The sequence below is a fragment of the Zingiber officinale genome, chromosome 2A (assembly GCF_018446385.1).
Source record: "Zingiber officinale cultivar Zhangliang chromosome 2A, Zo_v1.1, whole genome shotgun sequence".
In the NCBI taxonomy this organism is placed as follows: Eukaryota; Viridiplantae; Streptophyta; class Magnoliopsida; order Zingiberales; family Zingiberaceae; genus Zingiber; species Zingiber officinale.
In genome coordinates this window covers 147,102,561-147,126,253 of record NC_055988.1, presented here as the reverse complement: position 1 = coordinate 147,126,253, position 23,693 = coordinate 147,102,561, and the positions used below count along the sequence as shown (strand labels likewise).

The 23,693-nt window shown below is 38.4% G+C and overlaps 2 protein-coding genes across 3 annotated transcripts; both read left to right on the top strand.

The window, feature by feature from the left end:
- The first annotated feature begins 16,470 nt into the window (after nucleotides 1–16,470).
- LOC122042566 (40S ribosomal protein S18) lies at nucleotides 16,471–19,276 on the top strand. Its single transcript, XM_042602737.1, has 4 exons — nucleotides 16,471–16,606; nucleotides 16,669–16,829; nucleotides 17,047–17,235; nucleotides 19,022–19,276. Exons 1-4 carry the CDS (start codon nucleotides 16,604–16,606, stop codon nucleotides 19,125–19,127), a joined length of 459 nt encoding a protein of 152 aa, XP_042458671.1. The 5' UTR covers nucleotides 16,471–16,603; the 3' UTR covers nucleotides 19,128–19,276.
- A 116-nt stretch (nucleotides 19,277–19,392) lies between these two features.
- Nucleotides 19,393–23,106, top strand: LOC122042565 (CCR4-NOT transcription complex subunit 3-like). Of its 2 annotated transcripts, none has more exons than XM_042602735.1 (6): nucleotides 19,393–19,760; nucleotides 21,333–21,414; nucleotides 21,507–21,634; nucleotides 21,725–21,859; nucleotides 21,961–22,142; nucleotides 22,761–23,106. In XM_042602735.1, exons 1-6 carry the CDS (start codon nucleotides 19,731–19,733, stop codon nucleotides 22,834–22,836), a joined length of 633 nt encoding a protein of 210 aa, XP_042458669.1. In that variant the 5' UTR covers nucleotides 19,393–19,730; the 3' UTR covers nucleotides 22,837–23,106. The 2 variants fall into 2 exon arrangements, with proteins under 2 accessions (XP_042458669.1, XP_042458670.1); XM_042602736.1 differs by having other exon boundaries at nucleotides 21,961–22,146.
- The last annotated feature ends 587 nt before the right edge of the window (nucleotides 23,107–23,693 follow it).

Genomic DNA, 23,693 nt, shown 5'->3' with positions numbered 1-23,693 from the left:
TTATGTCACACACACTAACGAGTCTCTAAAAAACATAAAACAAGTTAAAGAATATGATTCTTAGATCAAGAAATAAATATTTGGTTGGACCATACATAAGACAAATATGGAAATATTTGGCATGATGAAAGTGCGGATGTGCGACATCTCTTATGGTAGAGTTGAACCATATTTGGTTTAATTATGAATTAGTTATGAATCAACTTGGTTTAGTTGTGAACCAAACCAAAGAGTTAATGGACTAATTTTTTGCTAAAGGATAATGAGTTGGATTTGAGCTTTTTAATCCGACTCATTAAAGAGAATTTTATATATATATATATATATATATATATATATATATATATATATATATATATAATATAATTAAGAGAGAATTAGAAACAAGTTTCATTATTTGTTTGATTAGATTTTGGAAACCCAATTCTCCTCTCCATCTCCTCTCTTTCCCGCCGCCAACAACAAGGAGGCTCACCTCCTTGGAGCCTCCTTGTTGTCGTGACCACCACAAGGAAGAATTTCTTCTTTGTGTACTTCATTCTTCTTTCTTTTGATCCCTCTTCTTCACTTGTGACTAGTAACTTCCGAAGGAGAGACTTGTACTCAAGGAGTTATTTTGAGGAGATCGATGTGGATGCGAATAAAGGCGAGGTTCAATAATGTCGCTACGGTTGATGCCTTTCTTGTTATAGGTCATCTGTAAGGTATACCTAGCGTAAATTTACTTCCCATAAAATTTTAATTATGTGATCATGTTTGGCATTTTGTATCTTTGTATGCGTGTGGTGTGTGTGATGTACTAATTAGGAATTATTATTGTTTTATTTTCTGCTGTGCATGTCTACGAAACGCGTTCTAGCACGCACCTGTATTGGATATATCCAAAGAGTGGTATCAGAGCATGATCGTGCTTCGACATGATCGTAAAATTTTTTTAGGGTTCGTAATTAGTGTTGTAATTAATTTTGAAATTTTTCTAGAATTATTAAGACTTTTTCTATTTTTGGAAGTTTCCTAAATTTTTAGGAAATTTCATTTTTGAAATAATATAATTTTAGAAAGTTAAATTTAGAACTATTTTGTTAATTTAAAAATTATCATTTTTAGAATTTTCTGAAATTTTAATAAATATTCTATTTTTAAAAAATGCTAAAATTTTGTAGGTAATACCAAATATGGAAAGATTTTGAAATTATGAAAAAAATCTAGATCTTAGATATTCTAAATTAAATTATAGAAATAATATTTTCTATAATTTTTAGATTTAATAAAATATTCTATTTTTGGAAAGTTTCCTAAATTGTTAGGAAATATCAAATTTGGAAAGATTTGAAAAAGTATTAAAAACTCAGATTTGAGATATTCTAAATTAAATTATAGAATTAAGTTTTTCTATAATTTTTATATTTATTAAAATATTCTATTTTTTTTAAAGTTTCCTAAATTATTAGGAAATATCAAATTTGGAAAGATTTGAAAAATTATAAAAAAAAAATCTAGATTTTAATTATTCTATAATAAATTAAGAAATATTAATTATTTATTTCCTAAATTGTTAGAAAATTAATTTGAAAATTTATTTCTAAAATAATTAAAGATTCTTGATTGTGAGAAAGATTCTAGATGAAATATGTTAATTAAATTTTAAAATTAGTTTCTTAATTTGATTAGATAAATCTTTATTTATTAAAATTAGATTTATAAAATATTTTTATTTTTAAAATAGAATTATAACATATATAAATTTATGTCATGTTCATACCATATTGTATGTCATATAGATGCATTAATTATGACATGATTAGATTTTGCTCGTATGATGTAATTAAATCTTACCATATGTGTAATGTGTCGTGCTATAATATGCATGCGATATATCATGTCATCATTTATGTTATGTGTGCAACGTGTCATGTCGTCATTTATGTTATGCGTGTAATGTCATGTCGATAAAATATTTGCATGATGTAGATGTGACCAAATCTCTTACTCAATATTAAAACATACACTTTCTGTAATATGGTAAGAACCGGAGTTTAAGTTGTTGGTCAAAGTCAAGCTTAAACTTACAATTAAATATGTTCAAACTATAGAGATGCAATCTCATGATTAATAGGTCGATTTTAAACTTGAAGCATTGATTTGTTGTGCCAAAGGCATGGTCAATGTGGATAGAGGTGAAGTTGGGTGATATGCATTTGATGTATACTTGTTAATATGTTAACAACCCAATGTTTATGCGAAGATCAATCAGTTACTAGCATAATATGATAGTTGCATATAAGTGATATGCAATCGGTAAACTTGTTACCTACCGCTATAGCTAAGAATGACTTATTGGCCAAAATTAATGTTATTCTTATTTGTAGTGGATATCAACCCACTTGGAGAAAACCTACCATCTCCCAAATTCGAAAATAAGGGTATTTGAATTTGATAAATAAACGGGATTTTATGTAAATTCTTTACATAAATAATATCATGTCTCTCATATATTCTCATTTTTGTATTTCTAGGTTAATCATTTAATTATGACTTTTGTTAATCTGCGTTCGATTTTGAACTCAAATAAACTAACTGGGTCGAACTTCTTGGATTGGTTTCAAAATTTGAGAATTATTCTCAAAGCTGAGAAACTAGCTTATGTCCTTAATCAGCCTCTTCCCACAAGTCTTGATGTTGATGCAACTACGTACAGACCAATTGTTGATCCTTCAGAAACATAAGGATGATTCTGTACTTGCAAGTTATATCATACTACTTACTATGACTTCTGAGCTACATAAACAACATGAGCATTTGGATGTTTATGATATTGTCTATCATCTTCATGAGCTATTTGATGAGCAAGCTAGGTTTGAAAGGTTCGAGATCTCTAAACATCTCTTTTGCTCAAAGATGGAGGAGGGTTGGTCCGCAGTACAATATGTACTAAAGATGAATGGCTACATAGAGTGTTTAGTATCACTCGATTTTACATCACTCTACACTCTAGATGACACCATCAACAGAAATAACATGCAAGCAGAAACACTAGCAGTCATATCTAACTATTAATGATGAACCTGCATCACATTGTTACCCTACCATACATGATGGCATAAAGGCGAATACGCTCGCCCCCAGCGCCCCCGCCAACCCGTCCCAGGGCCAACACGGAGGAGGTAAAACACGGCCGGTTACTAGCATTTGGAATAGTTACTAGCACATAAGGGAGACTGTAACGACCCACCTTCTGGGTACTGGCTGTAAGGCCGGTCGCTACAATTTTTCTAAACTATACTGTGCGGAAAGCTGAGCTAATTAAAATTTTACTCTACTAAGGACGGATACAACTGATAAGAAAGGTCTAAAGACCTTCTTTGTTGGTGTACACACGCTAAGGAGGGGAAACTGAACATCCCAACTGAGCTAGGGACTAGAAACTAAACTTCCCAACTACCTACAGACCTGTCGATCGATCCACAGATCGATCGGAGCTGCGGTTGTTCTGTTCCCAACTGGATCGGTCGGCAGACCGATCCAGGTGTGGCTGGATCGGTCGGCAGACCGATCCAGGTATGTCTGGATCGGTCGGCTAACCGATCCAGGCACCTAAAACTCTCCTGGAACGCTAGATCGGTCGGCTGACCGATCCAGGAGGATACAGTAGCATACTGTATCTGTCTGGATCGGTCGGTTGACCGATCCAGTGGCACTGCTCAGGCCCTGATCGGTCTGGAGACCGATCAGAGTTCTGATTTAGCCCGGGAATCTGATTTCAGCACTTTGGCGTGCCAAAACCTCACACAACAACTCTAAACTAATGCAAATCACACTAATATAAAACTACTAACATTCTAAACCTGGCATACTACATAGTGCATGGTTTACTATCTCATAACACTTAACAATCAAAACTGAATAATGAAAACTAAAAACGCAAAGTGCTAATACTGAAGTAGAACTGTTTAGATCCCAAAGATCTTTATTCCAACCCCTGCCCACACACATCTTGATAGCATTGCCCTCCAGCCTCCGCTACTGATCCACTTTTCCTTTACCTTTATCTGCAGTATAAGAAAAGTAGTATCTATAAGCTAAAAAGCTTAGTAAGAAACCATCTACCTCACAAAAACATGCAACGATGCAAATATGATTTTAAATCATGCTGTTTAAAACATATGCTGGATATACTGAATAAACTAAGCATGGCATGGCATATAAGCATACAATCATGGCATATCTAAAGCTGAACATAAAGTCATCATGCATATTCACAGGGAAAAACTAAGCTGATACTAAGAACTGAGCTACGCTAATACTGAGCTACTGCTAAAACTGTACTGAATTCACGAACTAATTTGTGAAAGGTTGAAAATCATATACATATAATAAGTGAAAATACTAAACATGCTGCTGATGGGCCCGGCAACTGTACGTGCTATGCGCACATCTCTAACTAGACTCGGGGTTGCAAGTCCCGAATTTAGTAGAGCTACTAGGTTATCTAAACCTAGGGACCGACTATGGGAGCCCAGCCCAATGGATATCTAATCCAGTACAGTGCCAACTGAAAAGTAAAATACTGAGTATAGCTAAACTGTTCTAAATTGCTGTTTCTAGGTTATCTGAACCTAGAGCTAGGTTGTCTGAACCTAGAGGCGACTGTGGGAGCCCACCCATTGGACCGTAGTCCCATATAAGCTAGAATAAACTGATTTACTAATTTAGATGCTTCTAATGCATTCAACCGTGCTAATAAAAATGCCTAAGTTGCATTCTTTTCTAAGCTGGTTATTTAATCGAACACCTAGTGCGCTTTAACTCCCCTCTCTATTAGGGAGACTATCTTTAGGCACCCAACAGCATCTAAACCTCCAACTGAAGGAGAAAAGATGTGTCCGGCCCATCTAAAGGTACTCACTAAATCCCTAAACCTGCGAGGAGGGTTAAATACACCCTATGTGTCGAAAACATACGCATATAACTAAACTAATGCACAGAAAAAATCACACGGTAGCTATTATACTGCAGGTGAGGGGTTTCTTACCTTGTGTGCTAGATTTCTTACAAATCTAATCGCTAGAAATTCCGGTGGAAACGACTTCTCGACGATTCGCTTGCGTCCACGCGTTCTTCTCGCAGAGGGGAACGTCCTCGTATCGAAGATCCTGCCGGAAAGTGCTCCTAGAGCCCTTGGGGCTTGGTGTGCCGAGAGAGAAAGAAGAGGGAAGAGGCGGCGGTGAGGTCTCGGTGGTGAGGGTTGAGAAGTTGCCGAACCCAAAATAAACCAAAACCTACTTAAGTTCTTAATTTATATTAAGCGGATTATTGAACCCAACTCTAATATAAATATAATTTGTTCCTCTTTCTTTCAGCACGGCCTTGCTGGGTTCACCGGTTACTAAGGCTAACTAAAGGTTTAGCGGACCCGAGAGGTCCCGGGTTCGATTCCCGCTTAAACCATTTTGCTTATCTAATTACTTTTGCTACTTCCGCTACTCGGAAAATTCCGGAAAAATATCTAAAAATTCCAGAAAAATCATAGAATAATTCTAATGCAAGTTTGAGAATTTTCGTTACAATCCCCATACCTTATAAAAGTTAGTCTCGAACTTAGAACAGTTGGTACTGTCTCATGCCGGCTTGTCTCCCAAGTTGCCTCTGTGGTGACTTTGCAAATGACTTTTACTAATGGTTTCCTTGTTCCATAATGTGTTAACTGCTCAATCTATTATCCGAATAGGTCGATTGTCATAACTGAGATCTTCGCGGACTTGTACCGATGAGGCTCAATCACCTGGGTGGCATCTGGGATATGCTTCTTCAGATAGAGAAATACGTTGTGGACAGCTGACATTTCCTGGGGTAGCTCTAGCTCATATGCTACCTTGCCCACTCTTCTGCTGATAAGGTATGGTCCCACATATCTGGGACTTAGCTTGCCCTTTTTCCCAAAACGCATTACTCCCTTCATGGGAGTTACTCTGAGGAACACTGAATCCCCAACTGAAAATTCTAGGGGTCTGCGTCGTGTATCAGCATAGCTCTTCTGACGGCTCTGTGCTGTCTCTATCCTCTGGCGAATCTACTGTATGGCTGCTGTGGTATCTGCTACTAGATCTGTCTGAAGCTCTAGTTCTTTCTGTTCACCACTCTCATACCAGCAGATTGGAGATCTACACCTCCACCCATAGAGAGCCTCGTAAGGTGCCATGCCGATAGTGGCCTGATAGCTGTTGTTGTATGCAAACTCTGCTAGACTCAGATATTTGCACCAACTTCCTTTGAAGTCTAGGGCACACGCTCGGAGCATATCTTCGAGTACCTGATTTACTCGCTCCGTCTGACCATCTGTCTGAGGATGGAAGGCTGTGCTGAACTTTAACTTAGTGCCCAACGCTGACTGTACACACTCCCAGAAGTGTGATGTGAATCTGCTGTCTCTGTCTGAAATGATGGTTCGTGGGACTCCATGTAGTCTGACGATCTCCTGGAGATACAACTGAGCTAGCTTCTCCATGGAGTAGGATATCTTGATAGCTAAGAAGTGGGCTGATTTAGTCAACCTGTCGACTATTACCCAGATGGCGTCAAAACCATTCGTGGTTCTGGGCAGTCCCACTATGAAATCCATAGAGATATCCTCCCACTTCCATTCTGGAATCTGTATAGGCTGCAGAACTCCTCCTGGTCGCTGATGTTCTGCCTTGACCCTCTGACAGGTGAGGCAGATGCTAACATATCTGGCGATGTCTCGCTTCATCCCGGGCCACCAAAAACGTTTCTTCAGGTCTTGATACATTTTGGTGGAACCTGGATGCATCGCATAGGGAGTCCTGTGAGCCTCATCTAAAATCTGTCTCCGTAGCTCCTCCTGATCTGGAACACAGAGTCTATCACCAAAATACAACACCCCGCTATCGGACACTCTGAATTCTCTACTTTCTGATTCTGTTAGCCCTTGCTTGATTTTCTGAATTTCAGGGTCCTGGTCCTGAGCTGACTGAATATCACCAAGCAAGGTAGACTCTAAGGTCATAGTAGAGAGCTGTCCAACAATAAGCTCGAGACCGAACTCTACGATCTCCTTCTGTAGGGGCGGTGACATAGCTGTAAGAGATAACAAGGTAGCACGACCCTGCTGGGTTCACTGCCACCTTATTGGCTTTCCACGGATGGTAGAGGATGTCTATATCGTAGTCTTTGACCAGCTCAAGCTATCTCATTGCCTCATGTTCGATCCTTCGAGTGAAGAAGTACTTCAGACTCCGATGATCTGTATACTCTGCATCGAGCTCCATATAAGTAATGTCTCCAAATTTTGAGAGCGAACACTATCTGCGAGCTCAAGGTCATGAGTAGGATAGTTCTCATAATCCTTGAGTTGTCTCAAGGCATAGGCAATGACTTTGCCATTCTCCATCAGTACAACCCCGAGCCCCAATTTAGAAGCATCACTGTAAATATCGAAGCTTTCGTTATTCTCTGGAAGAGTCAGGATTGGAGCACTGGTCAGTCTCCTTTTCAGTTAAGTGGCTCTCACGTCCTCCGTCCACCGAAATTTCTGTTCTTTTCCGGTAAGAGCCGGTGGGAGGCTATCCTGGAGAAGTCTTCTACGAACTTTCTGTAATATCCTGCTAATCCCAGAAAGCTCCTAATTTCGCTGGCGTTCTTAGGTCTCTTCCAGTTACTTACTGCTTCTATTTTGCTGGGATCTACCATAATACCATCCTTTGAGATGATGTGACCCAGGAAGGACACCCGATCTAACCAAAATTCACATTTCGTGAACTTAGCGTATAGCTGGTTCTGCTGAAGGGTCTGCAATACTAGTTTCATATGCTTTGAGTGTTCTTCCTGAGTTCCTGAGTAGATAAGAATGTCATCGATAAACACAATAACAAACTTATCTAAATACTCTCTGAATACTCTGTTCATGAGATCCATGAATGTAGCTGGAGCATTGGTCACGCCAAAGGGCATGACTACGAACTCGTAGTGTCCGTATCTGGTTCTGAATGCTGTCTTGGGTATATCCCCTTCTTTAACCTTCACCTGATGATAACCTGATCTGAGATCTATCTTAGAGAACACTGCTGCCCCCTTTAGTCAATGGGTCATCGATTCCGGGAAGGGATACTGTTCTTGATTGTGACTTGGTTCGGTGATCCGTAGTCTATGCACGATGCATGCTTCCATCCTTCTTCTTCACGAACAATACAGCGCCCCATGGTGAGTGACTCGGATGCTCCCGTAGTTGCTCCTGAAGTTCCTTCAGTTCTGCTGGAGCCATGCGATAAGGCGCTTGAGATAGGATTTGTACCGGAATGAGCTCTATCTCAAAGTCAATCTCCTGTCTGGTGCTAAGCTGGTAACTCTTCAGGGAAGGCTGCTGGTAGTCACATACGACTCGAACCTCGCTAGCTGTTGGTTCTTGTCCTGGCGGCGTTGACTACGTGTGCTAGGAATCTGTACATCCCGAATCTCTGTGCTTTCATAGATGAGAGAAACTTCTTGGCCTTTCTCTTTGGTTCCCGCTATATTCAAATTGCACTGCCGCTTGAGGTTGGAAGATGACTTTTTGTTTATGGCACCGTATCGATCGGAAGTCCATTCCAAAGATAACGTCATAGTCGGTTATTTCTAGCACTATCAGATCACAAAAGAGCTCTCTGTCTGCTATAATGACCGGCACTGCTCTGAGCCAGTGCGTGGATGCCATGATCTCTCCTGAAGGTAGTACCGTCAAAAACTGTCCACTGAGTACCTCTGAGGGTATTTCTAATTTTTCGGCGAACATCCTGGCTATATATGAATGGGTTGCCCCAGTATCAAATAGAACGGTAGCACTATACTGAAAAATGCTAATCTGACTTGTGACAACCGGAGGCATTGGCTCGTCCTCTCCGGTGAGTGAGTAGATCCTCGCATTCGCCATAGCCGGAGGGCTTCTAATCGCCTCGGCTGATAAGTGGACCTTCTAGAGCGCCTGCATTTGATATAACTGAGGCATGCTGAATCTGCTGTGGTCGAGGAAGACCGGTCTTGTTCGGACCCTTGTGCCCTTCTTGTCCACATTCAAAGCATCCTCGTGTCCTTGCGACAAACCCCTAGGTGGAATTTTCCACAAGTAGCACACTTTGGATAACCGGGTCGCTTGCTAGATGGTCCTCCTTTGGGGTCACTTCCTAGTTTGTGGCTGGAGTTCCCTTTCCGTTAGAGCCGTGGCCTTGCTGCTTTTGAGTGTGAGAGTTTCCTTGGCCTTTGGACTCGAGGAGACTTGCTTCTGCTTCTTTCTTGTAATGCTCTGTAGTCAAGGCACCGCTCACTAACTCCTCCGTGGTTTGTGCCATATGTATGCCACCAGCCACGTTCATCGCTATTTCCGGCCTGCATCTTGAGCATCAACCGATTCGTTCCTTTTCTGTGCCGACTAGCTGGGCATAGACGAGCCAACTGTTGAATTTCTTCACGGCCTCATCTGATAGGTTGCCACGACGAAACTCGGTGAACTCGTCAGAGTGGCGGTTTGTAACCCGTATGTGAAAGAACTCCTCGAAGAACTCCTTCTCAAAGTCCCATAACATCCGGTTCACTGGGCGCTTGTTTCGATTCTTTCCCACCACATGCGTCTCCTGGCATAAGGAGGCACACTTCACCTTCTCGTGTGCTAGCCAGTCCAGAAGCTCTCCGGTGTTTTGAACCAGGCTTGTGCATCCCATGGTTCACTAGTGCACGAGAAGTTCTCGGCTTGACCCCGCCACCGGATCGATAGGTTTATTTCTTGGCTCACCGGGCCAGGTGTCAGAGGTGGTGGAACCTCTAAGACTACCGGAGTCGTCAAATTCGGTTCCGGGGTGACTGTGGGGGTATTCTGCTGGTTAGCCTTTAAGGTGGCTATTTCCTGTTGCTGTTCAGCTAGCTGCTGCTGTAACTGAGCCACTAATACTGTAAGGTCTGGAGGAGGCATTGAACTGCCTGCCTCTTGCTGGGGCTCAGTAGCTAGTGTCCTTCTAGCTAGGCGTCCTCGTGCCATTTCTAAAGACATAGAAGGCATAACATAACTAAGGTAATTACAGTTATATAACTATTGATATCATGTTTAAAACTATCACATACTAACAAGCAGTAGACATATAAACATGAACTGTAACTAGAAAGCAAGAACAATAAAGAGAGTAGAGGTATTCTTACTTGGAAGCTGCAGGTACAATGCTGATGTGTGTGTAGGAAGTATGGAGCACTGCTCTGATACCACTCTGTAACGACCCACCTTCTGGGTACTGGCTGTAAGGCCGGTCGCTACAATTTTTCTAAACTATACTGTGCGGAAAGCTGGGCTAATTAAAATTTTACTCTACTAAGGACGGATACAACTGATAAAAAAGGTCTAAAGACCTTCTTTGTTGGTGTACACATGCTAAGGAGGGGAAACTGAACATCCCAACTGAGATAGAGACTAGAAACTAAACTTCCCAACTACCTACAGACCTGTCGATCGATCCACAGATCGATCGGAGCTGCGGTCGTTCTGTTCCCAACTGGATCGGTCGGCAGACCGATCCAGGTGTGGCTGAATTGGTCGGCAGACCGATCCAGGTATGTCTGGATCGGTCGGCTGACCGATCCAGGCACCCGAAACACCTGGGACTCACTACTGTATCGTGCTGGATCGGTCAGCTGATTGATCCAGGAGGATACAGTAGCATACTGTATCTGTCCGGATTGGTCAGCTGACCGATCCAGTGGCACTGCTCAGGCCCTGATCGGTCTGGAGACCGATCAGAGTTCTGATTTCGCCCAGGAATCTGATTTCAGCACTTTGGCGTGCCAAAACCTCACACAACAACTCTAAACTAATGCAAATCACACTAATATAAAACTACTAACATTCTGAACCTGGTATACTACATAGTGCATGGTTTACTATCTCATAACACTTAACAATCAAAACTGAATAATGAAAACTAAAAACGCAAAGTGTTAATACTGAAGTAGAACTGTTTAGATCCCAAAGATCTTTATTCCAACCCCTGCCCACACACATCTTGATAGCATTGCCCTCCAGCCTCCGCTACTGATCCACTTTTCCTTTACCTTTATCTGCAGTATAAGAAAAGTAGTATCTATAAGCTAAAAAGCTTAGTAAGAAACCATCTACCTCACAAAAACATGCAACGATGCAAATATGATTTTAAATCATGCTGGTTAAAACATATGCTGGATATACTGAATAAACTAAGCATGACATGGCATATAAGCATACAATCATGGCATATCTAAAGCTGAACATAAAGTCATCATGCATATTCACAGGGAAAAACTAAGCTGATACTAAGAACTGAGCTACGCTAATACTGAGCTACTGCTAGAACTGTACCGAATTCACGAACTAATTTGTGAAAGGTTGAAAACCATATACATATAATAAGTGAAAATACTAAACATGCTGCTGAGGGGCCCGACAACTGTACGTGCTATGCGCGCATCTCTAACTAGACCCGGGGTTGCAAGTCCCGAATTTAGTAGAGCTACTAGGTTATCTAAACCTAGGGACCGACTATGGGAGCTCAGTCCAATGGATATCTAATCCAGTACAGTGCCCACTGAAAAGTAAAATACTGAGTATAGCTAAACTGTTCCAAATTGCTCTTTCTAGGTTATATGAACCTAGAGCTAGGTTGTCTGAACCTAGAGGCGACTGTGGGAGCCCACCCATTGGACCGTAGTCCCATATAAGCTAGAATAAACTGATTTACTAATTTAGATGCTTCTAATGCATTCAACCGTGCTATTAAAAATGCCTAAGTTGCATTCTTTTCTAAGCTGGTTATTTAATCGAACACCTAGTGCACTTTAACTCCCCTCTCTACTAGGGAGACTATCTTTAGGCACCCAACAGCATCTAAACCTCCAACTGAAGGAGAAAAGATGTGTCCGGCCCATCTAAAGGTACTCACTAAATCCCTAAACCTGCGAGGAGGGTTAAATACACCATATGTGTCGAAAACATACGCATATAACTAAACTAATGCACAGAAAAAATCACACGGTAGCTATTATACTGCAGGTGAGGGGTTTCTTACCTTGTGTGCTAGATTTCTTACAAATCTAATCACTAGAAATTCCGGTGGAGACGACTTCTCGACGATTCGCTCGCGTCCACGCGTTCTTCTCGCGGAGGGGAACGTCCTCGTATCGAAGATCCTACCGGAAAGTGCTCCTAGAGCCCTTGGGGCTTGGTGTGCCGAGAGAGGAAGAAGAGGGAAGAGGCGGCGGTGAGGTCTCGGTGGTGAGGGTTGAGAAGTTGCCGAACCCAAAATAAACCAAAACCTACTTAAGTTCTTAATTTATATTAAGCGGATTATTGAACTCAACTCTAATATAAGTATAATTTGTTCCTCTTTCTTTCAGCACGGCCCTGCTGGGTTCATCGGTTACTAAGGCTAACTAAAGGTTTAGCGGACCCGAGAGGTCCCGGGTTCGATTCCCGCTTAAACCATTTTGCTTATCTAATTACTTTTGCTACTTCCGCTACTCGGAAAATTCCGGAAAAATATCTAAAAATTCCAGAAAAATCATAGAATAATTCTAATGCATGTTTGAGAATTTTCGGGCATTACAGAGACATCTACTTCAGCTTTGCCGAGATTTGAACCCTAGACTAGCCATTAGATCCATCCGAGGGGACTTGTTACCCTACCATACATGCATCATCATCAATAGACATAATGTGAAAAACAAATGAAGTTGCAATGCAATAGTCAAACAAATGTAATTGAACTAAACAAAACCTAATTATGCATAAATGATAAAACTTGCATCACATTATCACACTATGATACAAGATTAACAATTATGCATAAGTGAAACTAAACAAAGTGTGAAACTAAACAATCCAAAATGAATAAGAATATAACCACAAAATAAAACATGAAAACAAACTAAGTTAACCAAACCACTCTTCCACGATTTATTCCAATTGACTACCCTCTGTCGTCACACGAAAGACCCGGAGATAGAACCACCAGCTCCGGTGGATAGAAACATCAATGGTTGAACCTCTGATCTACAGCTCGCAACAACATGAACCACGCAAAGTTGATAACTTAGATGAAACAGGGAACCACTTAGAATTCCAGCATGCTTATGTCGGAATTGATGAACTGAGGTTGCTGGGAACATACCAGCCCTCGTAATCACATCCGCAGAGAGTCCACATCACCCTCAGCATTGGGATTCAAATGGGAGGCTTGCCGGAGATGAAGATGAACAGTGAGGTTGACTTAGCTTCTGCCGAAGATGGATACACACTGAATTTGATGGAGTCTCCTACTTTTGCAACCACGTCTGCAAAGATTTTGAAGTAATTTCAGTGTCAGATTCAGAACAAGACTTGTTGGAGAAGAAGAAGTGACATAACCGGCTTTAGGCATAAGTTATTAAGGCCTATGCCTAGGGGCCCAATTTTTATTAGGGCTCATTAATAGGGTCTGCGTTGTAAAGATTACACAATCTTATTCTCTAAAAATTAGGGTCGTTATTTTTAATATATTAAATATATTTTATGTATATTTTTTTAAGAGAATGAAAAAGAATAGAACATTAAATATTTACATGATCTCAATCTATAAAGTTTCGGATTTCACAAAGATCTTATTAGGTTACAATGGATAGAGTCATAAAGAGACACATTTTTTTTAACTAATTAAATTTATTTTAAATTATGGATGTTATTTTATAAAATCTAATATATTCCTCTTCAATATCTATCAATCATAGCCTACTCTTGTTACATTTCTCATTCATTGGTGATGTGTTTCCATACAATGCAAAATAAAAATATAAGTTTTTTTTTAAAGTTCCCCCCTCTTCCCCTTTTTCAACTCCCCCTCTCTGTGCTTCTCTTACTCATTGAGATTGGAGAAGAGAAACCGCACCTAACACTAACACGCTGATTCGGTTGGTGCTACGATACTCCTTGTTGATTAAATTCAAATATCCATGCATTTATCCATATTGTGTCTGATAAAAATAGAAGATTTTATTTTTTTAGTAATAACGAGTTGATACCTCTACCAATTTGTTTCCTTAATAGATATTAAGTTTAACTTTTATTTAGATATATTTATAATCATAAATTATTCGATTTTCCCTTTGTGTTCATTCTATCATTTACAATTATTCTGATTTAGATAATGAAAAAAATGGTTTGTTTTTTCCTTTGCTCTGCGCCTAAAAAAAACTTCTATTTAGTTCTTGATAAATGATAATGGTTGGATAATGTTGATTTTCTAAGGATTATATTCAGTTTTATCATTTTGTACATTATTTTTTATTTATTTGTTTTTTGTGCTTCAAAAATGATGATGAGTTGAGCATGAGAGTATGATTTTTTCTATCGTTATCATATTTCATTGTTCTTATTTCCTCAATTTTGTTCCTTTCTGTAAGGGGTTGTTCTCTCTATTTTTCATTTAAATAATTAGACATACTTCTATCTTTCTTTATTTTTCAATAATTTTAAATACACTTATTTTAAGTTAAGTGAATTGTAAACTTATTATCTACTTAAGGTGTATTATTATTTCTCTGAATTAATTGTAAACTTTTTGTAAGTGAATTTTATTTAATTGTAAACTTAATATTTTGTTTAATATTGTAAAACTTATGTTTATCTGAATTAGGTTATCAAAATTGAATATGAAAATTTAATTAATAATTTTACATCTAATGAGAAAATTAAATTGTATAAAAAATATTTTTTAAAATTCATATTTAATGTCTTAAAAAAAAAATTAAACCCACTGTTTTTAATTCAAGTCTGAATGATAAAAGGTGAGGGAATTTTTTTTAAAACAATGTCAAAACCTAAAAAAAAATTCCGCCTAGGGCCTCAAATAGGCTTGAGCCGACCCTGAGAAGTGAAGCTGACTTCCTCCTCTGTTGAAGTCTCCTTGCATTCGCAACCACGTTAGTAGGGAGTTTCTTCTGAGGTAGGGATGGAAGGATGAGAATCATTGGAGCAGAACCACTTCATCGAAACCCTAGATCTAAGTTCAAACTGTCGTCGTCGAATTATGATAGACTTGAGGGGAATCTCACCGTGCTAGAGCAGAACCACTCCACCGGTAGAGAACCCTAAGATGAGGTCGTCACGTTCACAGGATCCACGGGAGATGCTGCCATCCATCGCCGGATTGGAGAAAATCATAAGAAGAGAGAAGTTTGGGGGGAGTTCGGGATTTGATGACGAAGAGGAGACACACACAATAATTTTGCTTGAAGTCATTGTTCTCTGAACCAAAATTTCCATTTTAACTGCAACTAAACCATACCCTATTCAAGCTTCAATTTAATCGACCGGTTAGGCTGAACCGACTGCTGAACCAACATGAATCGGATTCAATTGTAATTTTGTTTGGGGCTTTTGAAATTGGGCTTTAATATTGGATTTCTAATTGTGAATTTCTTTTCCTTTTATCCGAAAATTAAAATGAATCATAATTTGAACCCGGTTGGACTGAACCAATATTTTGCTCCTTAATTATTATCCTCCTTAATTCCTAAAAAATAAAATATAATCAAATAATATCCAAAATATTCATAAAATATATAGAAATTTAAATGAAAACTAATAAAGATTCGAAGTCATTAAATGTTAAAAGCATAGATTTAGATACATGAGAGGATAAAAATAAAGATAAATCACACTAAAAAAAATACATCCAAATGATGGTTATCAGACATCCGGGGTCTAGTTCCCCACGCATGAACATTACTCCTAGTCTATATCCGGTCGACCCAAAGCCGGTCAGACTTCCTTTAAGAGACATTACTAATAGAGATTCGTAACAACCTATTAGGAAATATTCCATTACTCTGACGTATACATGTAATTGAGCTTGCCTCCACCTATAGGAAGGATATCATATATACTCCATTATCTGATATATTCTGATACCAAATATTCCTTGTCACTTTACTATTAAGGAGGTTATAAGAGATGATATAAAAGAAGTTCTCTCTGTTGGACAGGTATGCTCACCTACGTGAACTCATGCACTCGCATCTTCATTCATTATTTTACTATTCATCATTTCTTCCATTTTGCCAGGCTACTGTTTTAACTTGAACGTCAGAAAGTTTGTACTAGGAACCCCTTCCCTGATTCTCACTCAAATACTTTTGTTGGTTCTACCTGTGGTGTGCGCATGCAGGTTTACAGTTCTTAGCTTTAGGATTGCTTAATGCGTCTCCATTCAGCTCAGAGTCTTTTCTCTGTCAATATATGAGCTACCTCGACACCCATAATCAGTGTGTCATCTCTACTAATTTTATATATGATTAATATGATTAATTTATAACCGATCATTAAATTAATTAAAAATGAAAGGGATTTTTTTTCAAAGAATATCCGTTATTCAAAAATTAATCACTTATCCAATTATAATAAGTTTGTCATGTCACTATTGTAATATACAATATTGCAGCGGAAATAAAAATTTAATACGATTAGATATATTATGTTGCTAGGGTTTTCCGGCTCATTTTGCCGCCGCTCGGAGTCGGACAGCAGACAGAAGGAAGGTCGGAGAGCGAACTCTTAACTGACGCCATGGTAGGAAATCACGAATCGGATGTCTTCTTCATAGAAATTGGTAAAGTTTTGGTTTTCTGCAGTCTCTGGTTGCGAACGAGGATTTCCAGCATATTCTTCGTGTTTTGAACACCAACGTGGATGGAAAGCAGAAGATCATGTTCGCCCTTACCTCGATCAAAGGTATCGGACGCCGCTTCGCGAACATCGTATGCAAGAAGGCCGACGTCGACATGAACAAAAGGTCGTTTTTTCCCTTCTCTCGTTCGTCTAGTTCTTAATTTCGGCGTAACTATCTGAAGAATTGTCACCTCTATATCATTCCACCACTGGGATTCGAATTTTATTATCGTAATACATTATAATCATTTAAATCTTTTTTCCTCTCTGTATTTGATTAAGCTGCTACAGGTATGCTATAGATTGAATTGTCTGTTTTGATAAAGTTTACTTCTCTGTAGGGCTGGCGAGCTCTCTGCTGCTGAACTTGAGAACCTTATGACAGTTGTTGCGAATCCACGCCAATTCAAGATCCCTGATTGGTTTTTGAACAGAAAGAAAGATTACAAGGATGGAAGGTACTCTCAAGTTGTTTCAAATGCCTTGGACATGAAGCTGAGGGACGACCTTGAGAGGCTGAAGAAGATAAGGTTAGCTTCTTCTAACACTTTGCTATAGCTTGTGTTTTTTCTCCCACTTTTCATATATTTTGTTTTTGCAACGCACATTGCTTACGGTGAAGCATATTTGATTTGTCATAAGTTTGTGTTTGCTCTATAGTTCTCATATCATTAGGTTCAGACTACCCATTCTTTGCTACATTGAACTTTGATTTGGCTTTTTTTTCTGTATATTTTTTTGTTCTTCCACCTGGTGAATTCAAATTAGAATGTGTAACAACTTATACAATTTAAATATTTTTGGTCTGGTAGAATGATCTGAAGTTGTTACTTATCAACTTCCAATTTTGTTAATGCTATCTATCAGTAAATTCAATACTCTTATAGATTCAACAGTGGACATTTATTTTCTCTCTCAATCTCTCTTATCATACTTTCTCCATATTTTATCTCATCATACTTTCTCTCTCTTCATTCTCTTCCATCACACGCTCTCTCTCTCCTCATTCTCTCTCATCACATATTCTCTACCATTTTTTTGTATTCTCTCTTATCACACACATTCTCTCATTATTTTCTCTCTTTTCATTCTCTCCTCATTTTTTCATCATACTTTCTCTCTCCTCAATCTCTCTTACCATACTCTCTCTCTCTCTCCATATTTTCTCTCATCACACTTTCTCTTTCTTTATTCTCTTCCATCACACACTCTCTCTCCTCATTTTCTCTCATCACACTTTCCCTCTTTTCATTTTTTCCATCATACTTTCTCTCTCATTGCATTTTCGCATCATACTTTCTCTCCTCAATCTCTCATTTTCTCTCATCACACTTTCTCTCTCTTCATTTTTTCCCATCACTCTTTCTCTCTCAACACACTTTCTCTCTCATCATACTTTTTCTCTTCTCAATCTCTTCTATCATGCTCTCTCTCCTCATTTTCTCTAATCACACTTTCCCTCTCTTCATTTTTTCTCATCATACTTTCTCTCTCATCATTCTCTCTCATTATATGTTTCTCTCACATTCAACTTTCTTTTCCATCTAATTTTTTCTCTTTTTTTTCGTAAAAAAGAAAATTTAGGTTCATTCCGATTGGAAATATTCAACTAACCAAATATTATTTTTAAGAATGATACTCAAGCTCATACCCATTCTCATTCAACAATACTATGATACTGATTCTCATTCCGATTCCTAGGAAAGAACCAAACGCCACCTAAGTTTTTAGCGTAATTCCAATACAATCAAAGTGAGCACCAATTGAAGCAAAAGGCTAAGTCATCGCGTTGGTGGCTGCTCCGGGGTGACCCACACTATCTGGAAGAGGGTAAATCGCAGGGGCATTTGCCCTAGCGCAATGGTCCTAGACATCCAGCGAGATATTTTGCACATGTTAGGAATTGACCCCAAAACTTATTGGAGCAATCACCATACATGTACCAACTACGCCAACCCATTGAGGCAAAGTGAGGACGAATGATTCTTATGATTGGATGTTCATTGTTCATTGAAATTCATGAATGTCAGTGGTAATAAGAGTGAAGGCTTGTTGATTTAGCATTTTCCTGTAGCATATATGGTTTGGTTGGTTTGTTAGATTTTTTGTTTGCCTATCTTTTGTTATTTCTTTACAATTCTCTGGTAAAACAACAAACTATTTGCTTTGTAAGAAGATATTGTGGGGACATGAACTCTGGATTGAATTGGGTGAGCATTCTAAGCTGTGTTAAGACAGTTTTGCGATGTTCTATCAGTTGATGACCTTCCATCATGTCAAATGCTCTGTTCTAAAGCATCATCTTTGCCGCTGCAGAAACCACCGTGGACTTCGACACTACTGGGGTCTTCGTGTCCGCGGCCAGCACACAAAGACCACTGGCCGGAGGGGAAAAACTGTAGGTGTCTCGAAAAAGCGATGAGGTACAAATCATCTCATGGTACTCGAGCCATCTTTTGAACCCATCTGGAGAACTCTAGCTTTATATTCAGTGTTGAACTAGAATGCCATTTACTTATCTGGCTCTTCTTAGATGACAATTTTGTTTGCTTAAGCTTGAATATTTGTCTACATAATTCGTCCTCGTCACTTGTAAAAATAAAACTAAATAAATTTTTTTTTTTTTTAAAAATAATTTACTTTATATTAATTAAGCCATTAAAAAGTGGAAGGTAGTTTTTAAAAAAGAATGTGCCGTATCGATATTAGGATCCGATCTCTCCCTAAGAACGCGCGCATTTCATTTAGTCCAAAACATTGGCGCCACGTGTCCCTCGCGCCCTCGGTCTGGAAATAGCACGATAAAACCACGAAGTAGGCTCTCTCCCTTTAAACGCCACCACGCTGCGATTCTTCAAAAGCCATTCCCCCTCTTCTCTGGAGTAGGGTTCTTACGAAGCTCCACGAAGGCGTCGAGCGAATCAAACGCATTTGGAACAAGGTGTTGCTGCCATGCGGAATCGAAGGGATCCCAACAAACTTTGTCAATGTGTCTCAGTTCTTGGGTGAACGGAACAATTCTTGGATGCAGTCCAGGGAGATAACGGATATGAAGGTAGGATGGGTTCTTCCCATTTATGTATTATTGGCTGTAGTGGTAGTCGACGTATGGCGTTCATCAGTGACAAGCTTGACTTGATCTCATTTCATGGAATAACGGAGATTCTTTTCTTTTTTTTTTTCATCACAGAATCTCGCTTCCTATTTTCTTTCATAGAGATGAGCGTGAAACTCTCTTCCCCCATGAAATGCGAATATTTACCAGAAGCCGACGCTTGGTTGTGTCCTTTTTATTTAAGGATGAAGTGAAGATTTAGACGCGCGCGTGTGTTGAAGTGTTGTGGGTTTTGAATTAACACAGTTACCACTTGATACTGATTTTCTTGATAATTTCCTATTTTAATCCATCTTACCTGTTTGTAAATGAAATGTTAGTAACCCTGCAAAATATTAGTCTTCAAGATGCATTGCCTCTTCTCATTACATTTTAGTTCAAAATGCATGGTTTTTTTTCTGCTTGATTTAAAGTTCAAGATGCATGGAACTTTTCTCCCCGAGAAAGCAGAGTGAAATTTTCATTATATTGCTATGCTGAATTATTAGTTAACTGTGATACATGTTTGATGGACAAGGAGATGTAATGGAGACTTAAGTCACTAATCAGCTGTAAGATTCTGGAGATCAGTATAGTAATGGCAACTTCTCAGTTGGCATGCTTTTGGAAGTTAAAGAGCGGATCTGCCTTGGCACAGTGCTCTTGTGGAGCTCTTTTGCGCTAGTTAAAGTTAAAATTCTAGTGTGGTTGATACTTAGAGATAAGCTGAACATAATGTCAAACTTGAGGAGGAAGCATGGACTTTTTGGATTTTTCGTGTCCCTTATGTGCTGGAGGAGTGGAGGAAACAAGCAGATATTTTTTTTGATTGTGTATTATCTGTGTGATTGGATGATAGCATCTATGCTTGGGTTTCTTTATTGATTGGGATGGTAAATTTAAAAAGGAAAAATGGATGGATGCCTGCAGCACTCTCACAGGTAAAAAGCTTTGAATCTTCAATACAATCACTACAAGCCTGGCTGCATCGAATCTGGCTTGTTTTCTACCTAGTTATTTTCCAAGATGTGCAGCCAAATCTTGAGTATTTGGTGTGCTCTTGGGAGACCTATTATGCATATGGAGGACTAGAGCACCAAGGTCTGCTTTACCTGCATTCATATTACTCAAGATGTGCTGTAATTTGATAGCAGATCAAAATTGTGTCACTGTTTTCCCATCCATGGTGTCAACTTTTTTCTAGAACTCTCTATTTGAAGTTGTAGCAATTGACAAGCTCCTTGCCTTCTATGCACCTATGACTCCTTAATGTTTCTTAATAAAAGTCTATGACCTCTGGTCACACAATCTCTTTAAAAAAAAGACAAAAAAGAGAGAGTCGGACTTTGCATTCTTTATTATCTGAGAATTTTTTTACATGCCTAATGTATATTTTTCTTTTTCTATATCTTGGCTTGTAGATTACGGGTAAATAGGACTATGTTCAAGTCTTACTTGCAAATGCTTTTCTTTCTCACAGCATCAGTAATTGCAGATGATTGGTATATACTAGCTATAATTTTTTCTCTGCAGGGTGCAAGTGCTATCTCTGTTATAGAAGTTAACCAATTACCTACAGAGATTGATCCTTCACATGCTCAGCCATTGCAACCTGGTCAGTGTTCAGCCAGCTTCTGACTCATTGCCAGGGTAGTGTGCTTGACCAGAGTAGCGTGCTAAACCATGCTGTTCTTGTTGATGATACAGGTGACACAGCTCTGAACTCTGGCTTGACACAAAGTCAAATTTATAATCTGCAGCTACTTGAAGCTGCATACCACAAACTTCCCCATCCTAGAGACTCAGAATTTTCTTGCCCAAGGAGCTATGTTCCTGTAAGTAACATGTTTCCTACTTTAAATTTATAAGTGCGGGGGTCTTTCTAAATTTTCGGTTTCTCTCAACAGTTTTAATTGGTTTTTCAGAGGCTTCCCGTAGTTACTCCGGCAAGTTATCCACAAACAAAGGCAACGATAGTTGATGATCCTGACTTTTGGAAACAATTATCACTTTTTCCATATAATACTGAAGTTATGTTTTTTGCATTTTATTTTCAACAGGTAACTAGTGATTTCTATTGAGCTTATTATTTCTTCTTTTACCATGAGAACTGTTGAATTTGATTTCGTGTTAGATACTGATGTGTTGCACCTATAAGCAGAAAACCTATCAGCAGTATTTAGCTGCCAGAGAATTAAAGAGGCAACAATGGCGATACCATATTGAATCTAACCTATGGTTTCGACAGCTCAATCAGTCAGGAATTGTAAATAACAACTTTGAGAGAGGGAACTATGAATTCTTTGATTTCAATATTGCGAATGATAACTCTCGGACTGGATGGTGTGTAAGTTCATGCTCTGTCTGATTTTATTGGATTTGCCATTATATTATTTATTTTACTCATCATACTTTTATTTCTTTTAAATTTGCCATTATATAATACTTGGTGCCAATCATCAATCATATAAGCATTGCCTCTGAATAACTGATTGAAAGTTTCTAACTTGTTCCCTCGTATGCAGCAGATAGGACTGGATTGAAAGTTTCTACCAGAATATCTTTACATATCAAGTGACATTTATTGCATAATTACTTGGACAAAGGTGTTTAAGTTGGTCCTTGATGAATTAATGTGATAGACAGAGAAAGTTCTTATCAATCCATTCATTTATTTTCCCCTGCAAATTAAACCTCATTCCCGAGTGGTAAAATGCAATTTGATGTAAAGCTTTATAAGCATCCTTAATATTCATAGGCCTATTTATATATGAGGTTGTTCATTACAAATTGCCATTTTGGGTTCTAATAACTCCAATTCACGTAAAAGAGTTTCTAAATTAACAGATATGAAGCTTTTAACTTTCTAACGTGGAATTATTAGAAGTTTTTTATTGGGTTCTATATATGTTATTATTATTATTTTTAATTTCCTGGCTAACAGTAGTTGAATGATTGCAGGTGGCGTAGAAATGCAACTGATTTACCTTTTGATTTTGAGCATGGATTTCTCGAGGATGATGAACCTGTGCCATAGAGTTCCAGAAGACAGTTAATCAGGTCAAATTCCAAGTTTTGTAGAAAAGTAAAGTATTACACTTTTCTTCGTCAGTCAGAAGATCCACCTGAGAAAAAAAATTATAGTGATTCTTACCTCCTTAACGCCACAGCGACCTATGGAACTCCCTACTTAATCCCTCATAAAGAATATCCAATCTTTGCTACAATGTTTGGGTTCCACAAATTGTGATAAAAATACTCACTTTTCAATTCAAACTCATGTTAAAGGTAAATTGCTATAGCTATTTTTTTTTTCCCTTCAAACACTTCAATGACAATAGTTTGAACTATATCATCACTTTCTCTTCTTTACTAGCTAAGATGATGACCTAGTTAATCTGATATTAATATTTTTTTTATATCTAAGGATACTCTTTTTGATACTTATCCCATAATATAATAATTGCAACAATATTAAAATAAAAAATTAAATTAAATTTTCAAATAGAGTATCAGTTCTAGTTAAGATTGAAGAAATGGTAGAAAGGACAAACTAGTTAAGATTGAGGCTGACAAGGCATGAGCTTATTATATTTGTCATGTAACATCAGTTCCTTTGTTTAGTATCGCTCGCACCACACACAATGTCGACATTTTCACAAGTTGACTTAAATTCAATAATTAAACAGATAAGAGAGGCGATCGAGGCTGAGCTAGCAATAACAATGACATCCATGCATTGCTAGGATAGAAGTTTATATTCTAAAAGTTTTTAATTGAAGACGTGTAGACAATAAAGAAAAAGAAAAAGAAAAAGGTTGAGTAGAAAGAAGGGACTTTTGGACTGAGCAAGTTATAAGTTGGCATCAGAGTACATGGAACTTAGCACGCACT